This window comes from Poromitra crassiceps, assembly GCF_964638095.1.
Source record: "Poromitra crassiceps genome assembly, chromosome: 5".
Taxonomy (NCBI): domain Eukaryota; kingdom Metazoa; phylum Chordata; class Actinopteri; order Beryciformes; family Melamphaidae; genus Poromitra; species Poromitra crassiceps.
Window position 1 is genome coordinate 52,100,346 of NC_139642.1, and position 8,062 is coordinate 52,108,407.

At 43.3% G+C, this 8,062-nt stretch overlaps 1 protein-coding gene across 1 annotated transcript in view; it reads right to left on the bottom strand.

Moving 5' to 3' along the window:
- Window positions 1-898: 898 nt before the first annotated feature.
- The window catches only part of LOC310776598 (endonuclease domain-containing 1 protein), a gene marked incomplete at both ends in the record, with an annotated part of 14,329 nt that continues 7,165 nt past the window's right edge, over window positions 899-8,062 (bottom strand). Inside the window, 5 exons of the mRNA XM_083636775.1 lie at window positions 899-1,290; window positions 2,721-2,877; window positions 3,305-3,419; window positions 3,929-3,997; window positions 4,280-4,380. Coding sequence (XP_083492901.1) covers window positions 899-1,290; window positions 2,721-2,877; window positions 3,305-3,419; window positions 3,929-3,997; window positions 4,280-4,380 — 834 coding nt within the window. The remainder of the gene's footprint in view (window positions 1,291-2,720; window positions 2,878-3,304; window positions 3,420-3,928; window positions 3,998-4,279; window positions 4,381-8,062) is intronic.

Consider the following 8,062-nt stretch of genomic DNA (forward strand, 5'->3'; position numbering starts at 1 on the left):
CACGGGTATGTAGAGCACTCTAGTGGTCACTTGTGGAAGTACAAGGTGATCACAGTAACACAACTATCATTAGTTCTGCATCGTTTCTGGTTCAATCATCTAAAAACCAGGGTGAGACAGTTGTGTTGTATCTACAATGCTTACTATTCTGCATCGACCACAATTTGTGCTGATCAAATCAAAAAGGAAGACATTCACTTAATTTCCATAACAACGTCAGGTACATGATTCACTGGGGCCTGTACTAATTTGTGAAGCAGGATTTGTGAGGGTTAGTGAGGTAATTTCAGGTTTAACCCTGGGTTTTCGGTCTCATGGAGGTGGTTCACTTTTAACCAATCAACTCTCTCTGGAAACAGCGAGTCACCATTCCTACAGGATCCCGGTGTGTGGTTCCATGTAGTCTATTAGGTCATAATAGATCATTTTATACAGTGAGCTCAACTTAAAAAAAACAAAAAACTGCGACAGTTCACACAACTTTAAAACGACATGGATATATTATACAGCAAACTCTTGAGCTACTTCTGCTCTCACTCAGAATGTCATAATATAAGCTATAAAACTATACATCACGTATAGTTTTTGACATATTGACGTTTGTTAGGCACAACTCATACTAATAACTGCCGCGGGTTCCGCATTGACTGGGTGGCAAGTGACGTCACGCTGATTCATCCTATACAGTTTTTAGGAGATTGGCCTGTTGCTCGACTAAGTGATTCAAACATAGACACCAAAGACATCAATAAACATTGAGTTCACTTTACCATCTCTTTTTATTATTCATCCATTTATGGTTGAGCGTGAACAGCAATGAACAGCAAAACCCATAAATTCATTAAAAAAAAATCAGCATTAAAGGACAATGACACCCAGATTAACTTGCTCTACTTGTTTATGCTTTGCAGTTGTTGTGAAACAGCTCCCCTACTGGTTGATTGGAGAACTGCTGCAGGAATTCCCCCAGCTCATCCAGGGAGTGCCTCTCGACCTTGTTCTCCTCTGTGTTCCTTGCTGTGGCAGCGCCACTCTGAATGGGTCTGCCATTGTTGTCCACGCAGCAGTAAGCGTTCCACACGTAGTCCGGGATGTTGACCCGCTTGATGTTGTTCTTGACGATCCAGTTGTCTGCAGACGGGACGGCACCGACCAGAACGTAGGCCTTAGAGCACTTCTCTTGAAAAAGGTCGGTGAGCTGGGACTCGTGGATCCTCCAGGCATTCTGGTTCATCTTGGGGTTCTGGGGAACCACGTTGGTCAGGGTGAAGGTGGCATTGCGGCTAGGGACTGTAAGAGACATGGACATAATCATTAAATATGAATTGATTGCATTTATCAATATGGCCACTACTGACCCCGCAAATTAGATAAATATTTCGGCTAACAAACCATGCGATACAGAGACTGCTAAGTGCTAACTCACGTGGACAAGGCGTTTACTGCCCAGAAAACATCCAGACAGAGACATCAATGGACGGGCCAAAAATTGTTATGGGCGGACGGCAAAAATAAGTGCAATGCGGTTATGAGGCGGACAGCCAGATGGTGTCGTTGCTTCCATGTCAAATAATGGTCCAGTCAGCTCTTTTCGGAGTCCCTCCCCCCACAGTATCATTATCAAAATACCAAGCAGGCTTTGTGGCCTATACAACGCTTTTAGCAAGGCGCCTAATTCTATTAAAATGGAAATCCGTTAGCTCACCTTCTCATTCCTTATGGATCAGAGATATTCTTTATTTTATTAAATTGGAAAGAATTCGGTGTACGATGAGAGGCTCGTCAACTAGATTTTTGAAAACATGGGGACTATTTTTTAGGGTGGTGAAGGGTTTGCAGTTTCCTGAGATCCCAAAGGACTGATTTCTGTTTCTCTGTGATGTGTTGGGCCTGATGATGTCTGTCTGCTGTGCTGTCTTCTCTTCTTTTCTCTTGTGTGGGTGGGCTGTGTAGATTATGGATATTTGATCATGTACTTGTGCACTGTGTTTCTGATGGGTGATCGGATCGGACTATGTCAATTATTGTTTTACTTTTGTTTTGTTTTTGTTTTTGTTAATAAGAAAAAGGAAGTATCTCAGGGTGAGAATATTACTTGTGTACTGTTGCTGTTAGGGAGGGTATGGTATAGGTATTTGTTTTTCCTCCTCTTTTCCAGTGAACCTGTTTTCCTACGACCGTATACACATATCTTTACTTTTGTTTTTTGTTTTTCTTGTCTTTCCAGTCCTATAACAGGCAGTGAAATTTAAATACTGATGTGCTGTATCATTTATGCCCTGAAAACTTCAATAAACAGAAATGTGAAAAAAAAATAAAAATAATGGTCCAGTCAGGTTCACTCTTGCAAACAATATTGATCATATTGTTTCTGTGAAAAAAGCACGTCTTTGTTTTTGTTGTTGAATATATACATTTGATTGACATTTGATTTGGTTGTGTGATCAGACATCACACTACATGTACGGTACAAAGCCTACTATTACTTGACGGAAAAAATGTTTAATATAAAAACAAGTTTATGCCATTTATGTTAACGTTCACAATGTAAAATATATTCCCATCTCATCGTTTAGCTGTGGTGTGAGCGGTGGCTATTAGGCTGCAGAAGGCTGAGCCTTCTCTATTTTGCTGGCTGTGCACCCTACACTGCATACCACATAGCTACATAAAATATATATATTTTTTTTTAGATATTTTTACTGTCCAAACTCCACTACCTGCATGGTGTCCATTGGGATTGAGGTGACCACGGTCAAAGCCAGAGTGTGTGTAGTCCTCATTCAGAGCCTGTTTCTCCCCCAGGTAGACTCCAGGATGGTCCTTCCCCAGCCAGTAGCCATCCTTCATCTCTGCTTGCCAGGACACGTTTACCAGCTACAAGATAGGCAAGACAGAGGCAGCATATTGAAAGATGCCTGATTCAAACACTCTCCTCCTGTAATACAGTACATGCTGCTGAATGAGACCATTCCAGCTAGCTATGTTTTATAAACATTGATTATCGTCTACACCTGTTTGTGTGTGTGTGTGTGTGTGTGTGTGTGTGTGTGTGTGTGTGTGTGTGTCTGTGTGTGTGTGTGTGTGTGTGTGTGTGTGTGTGTGTGTGTGTGTGTGTGTGTGTGTGTGTGTGTGTGTGTGTGTGTGTGTGTGTGTGTGTGTGTGTGTGTGTGTGTGTGTGCGTGCGTGCGTGCGTGCCTGCGTGCGTGCGTGTGTGTGTGCGTGCGTGTGCGTGTGTGTGTGTATATGTGTGTGTGTGTGTGCGTGTGTATGTATGTACAGTATGAACACTCACGGTACCAACCTGAGGCTCTACAAACCAGCGTCTCTCCCTGCCACCGCCGTTGCTGGGCTGGAAGTGATAAGCCGAGTAGACAGCAATTCGGTGGTTGGTGTCGTACAGAGTGGCAAAGTGGTACCTGGTGGTGGAGGCAAAGTGTTAGGCGTTCTGATAGGATACAGATCTTTTCCCTGCAGAATATAGAGCAGAACCATTTAGCCGGAACCAGCAGTTCTGAAAAGTCAAGCTAATGTGGAAGTGCCTTAAACCTGCATTCTTTCTAATGGCCAGCAGGGAGCAACTCCATTGGCTCCAAAAAGAAGTATTTTTTTTGTAGCCAATAGGGAAATGACCCTACTTCTCACTTGATTTATTGGATTTATCAAGTAAATGCTTTCCTAATGAGTTTATGTTCTCAAACCCTATAGTCTCACAGGGAGTTCCACCGCACTTCAGCTTGTCGACAGGTCCGGTACCTCACAGGAGTGTGACTCAGCAGCAGCAGTAGTAGGTAAGAAAGGAGTCACTGGAGCAGTGCAGACAATTAAGAGTCTTTTATTAAGGTGCAGAGTAATCAAAGACTAATGTTTCGATGTGTCAGCCCGTTCTCACTCTGACGGCGTAGTATAGCCCTGCTCTGTCTCGCACCTTGTGCGTTGGAGGTAACGGGCCCGGTACCTTGTGTGTATTTCGGAACGTGCCACGGGCACTGTGTACCTGTTGGGGTCAGGCAAAGGTCAAGTTACGCCATGGGGCTGGAGCTGGTCTTCCAATGAGGAAAGACCCTCTCCTTCTCCCTGGTTATGTTAGGGTCTCAGGGAAGGCAAGCCTTCCCCTGGAGACCCCCCTAACCCTAAGCCCCCCCCACCATATCCAAACCCTAACCCCAACCAATAGGCTACCAGTGCCTAACCCTAACCATTCATCTCTCATCATTATCTAAGTAAGTGACAACAAGTCTGAGATGTTAAACTTATAAAAGAAGGAGTCATGTGTTACATGTTGACGAAGCGCTGGCAGAGACGGGCTGCACCAGGCGTGGCTGCCCCCCACTCTGGCACCTTGCCTTGGTAGAAGTACTTCACACACTCTGGCACATCCTGGGGGGGGGGGGGGGTTACGAACAGATGCTACAAAGTGAAACACCTACACACACACACACACACACACACACACACATACATGCATGCACACACACACACACACACACATGCACGCACACACACACACACACACACGCACACACACACACGCAAGCACACACACACACACACACACACACACACACACACACACACATACATGCGTGTGCACACACACACACACACACACACACACACACACACACTCCTCCGCACAGATTTGATGTTCGTAAATATTCATAATTTAGAAATAATTGAGACAAAACCTCAAAGCGGGCCACAACATCTGCATGGACCAAAGAGAGGATGGAGAGAAGAACACATGAAGTTATTGAGCTCTGCATCTTAGCTGGGATTCTCTTCTGTAGAATAGAATAGAATAGAATAGAATAGAATAGAATAGAAACAACAACGCCATCAAAACCCCTTTAGGTCAAGGTCACAGATCCATTTTTGTCCCACTGAGTATTGCTGTTTTCTTTCATCCTGTCTTGCTAAGCTTCTTGAGCAATTGGTCAATAGCCAGATCTGCCACTGCCTGCGTGAGAATGGTGTTCTCTCTGAATCCCAGTCAGGCTTCTGAAAGAACCATAGCTGTGTGTCTGCCACTGTCAAAGTTCTGAATGACATATACTCCAACCTTGACCAGAAACTCTCATGTGCTGCACTGTTTATTGATCTATCCAAAGCTTTCGACACAGTCGGCCACAATATTCTTCTACACAAACCCTCACTTACTGGCTTCTCCGACCACTCCATATCCTGGTTTTCCAACTACTTTGACGGGGCGCTCACAGTGCGTCCGTAGTGGCCATCTGACTTCCCAACCCTGCTCTGCTACCAAAGGAGTTCCCCAAGGCTCCTCATTAGGACCAACACTATTCTCCATCTACATCAATAACCTACCTGAATCAATTTCTAATGCATCCATACATCTCTACGCCGATGATACCGTAATCTATGCTTCTGCACCCGACCCACTCACCGCCGTATCCATTCATCAAGAAAACTTCTCCCCCATCCAAAAAACATTCTTTGATTCCAAATGACTACTCAAGGCCTCCAAAAGCAAATTCATGATTTTTTCACACAAGAAACCTTCTCCAGCTAACTCAACCCAGTTTTCCTGAACCACTCTCAACAACATCCTCATACAAATACCTTGGCATCTGGCTAGATGACGCCCTCGGCGTTAACACTCACAACAGTAAACTTCGATCCCACATCAAATCCAAGCTTGGTTTCATTTACAGAAACAAACTCTGCTTTACTCACTCCTCCAGAATCTCCATTTTCAAATCATGCATTCTTCCCGCCTTTGATTATGGTGATGTCATTTACCAACATGCTTCAAAAACCACCCTTGCCAAACTGGATACCCTCTAACACTCCGCCACCTACCGTACTCACCACTGCTCTCTTTACACCTCTCTCCAAGCCAGACGTGAGTCACACTGGTACACCCTGGTCTACAACGCACTCACTGGACAGTGGACACAGCCCGGCCTATCCATCCAAACTTCTGCACATCTCCACATCTACGTACAACCTCAGATCGAAACGCTGGAATCACTCTCGCCGTGCACCAAAACCAAGAACTCCTTTGGTAGCAAAGCATTCCAGTCTGCCACCTGATCAGCTTGGAATGGGCTTAACAAATCACTTCAGCTGGACCAGTTTGTTGACCTGTTGTCCTTCAATATACTGCCAAAGGCACTATATTGAAGGTCTGCAATTGCCAACTGTCCTGACTCCCCTGCCCCATCTCCTAACCCTGTACTACCTGTATGTCTTGTCTGCCCTGTGTGTTAAGTCTAAGAGTTGCTGTGGGACTGTTTTTGCTAATGCTTTTAACACTGTTTATATTTGTTTTCATTTGTATTGATTCTACTTTTGTGTATGCCTCTATGCCCTCTTGGCCAGGTGGTTATTGTAAAAGAGAATGTGTTCTCAATAATCTACCTGGTAAAATAAAGGAAATAATAATAATAATAATAATGAATGATCATGAATGATTGCAGACATTGCAGTGGATGGACACAGAGAAACTTGTTGACACAATGGATATGATAGCCTAAGCTGTTTTGATCTTTTGCAAGACGTAAAAATACATGTAAATACCGCTGCCGGCCTGAGGACATGAAGAAAAAGTATGTGTGTATGTGCGTGTACATGTGTAGACGGTATGTACAGTGTGTGTGTGTGTGTGTGTGTGTGTGTGTGTACTGTGTGTAGTGTATCCCTACTCACCTGGAGTTGTCTGAGTGGTCTGCCCTAAGCAGACCCTGGCTTTTATACTGTACACCACCTTTCCTCACCTCTCACCTCCTTTCTCTCTCTCCCCCGGCTTTTATCTAAATGTGCTCAACATGTGATATTTGCGTGGGGAGAAGCAGAGTTCAGTGAGGATGTGGAAGACCATGATGGGGTGCAGCTCTTGTGTATGCATGTGTGTGTGTGCGCGTGTGTGCGTGTGTTTTCCGTGTGCATGTGTGTGTGTGTGTGTGTGTGTGTGTGTGTGTGTTTGATGTACTGTAGAAGCAAATTGGTTGTAAATTGATGTAAAAAAAATGATGTAACCGGTACTAAAATTTGAGGTAATAGGGAGGTATGAGTCCCTGTGGAATTTATAAAAGGCAAAGCACATAATATGAGACAACATGCTGTATATCAAGCTCACATTCTTTATCTGTGCTATCACTCTATGACAATATCTGATGTCATCCCTTTAAATTAGACCCATGCAATTGATTTATTGTCGAACTGTAGGCTATGAAATGCGACATATTTCCAACACAGGCATGTCTATTCTTAGAACATTAGAGCTATAATTCCTTGGCAACAAGATCAATGTACACATTTAAGTCCGATATGGAGTTACATTTCTGAGGTGTTGTTGCCATGATGAGAAAGTTAAGCTTAAGGAGTAGGTTTCATTCAACTATTAAGCGCATTGAACTATAACACTTTGTTTATAAAGCAGTTAATTTACAGTGTGCAGAAACACAGAGAGAGAGAGAGAGAGAGAGAGAGAGAGAGAGAGAGCTGTATCTATTCAGCTGTTTTGAAATTTAAATCAATTCATGAAATATTTAAGGCTGATTTTTTTTAAAGCTTACAGCATGTGTACTTAGCAGGTTCTCTCCCAGTCACTGACTCTGTGTTAGATAACACCAAGACATCTGTTCATGTGCTATTTTTCCCATGACCACAGCACAGGCTCAGGCCCAATCCTCTCACTCACTCTGATCATTGTTTTTCTTTTCTGATCATTGTTTGCCCACAGAACTAGAAGTTGAATTATTGATGGAACAGAAGCTGTGATTGTTGGAAAGAAAACATGTATTGAAAATTTAATCTTCCACTATAGTGTGGTTGAGGCTTCTGTAGTCATTTCAAATGAGCTTGTGGGTGTTAGTCATTTTGTATCTATGTACTGTCTGTGCTGTGTTTATTTTTGCTTTGATGGTCTCACTATCATGCAAAATAATCATAATTAATATATTATTAATCACGAATAGAGTTATTACCATCAATCATTCTTAAACCCATTCAGGGTAAGGGGGAAAAGTGCATGCTGGAGGTTGGATAATATTGAATTGGAATGAATCCACAGTGGCTTCTGGATGCCAGAAATACA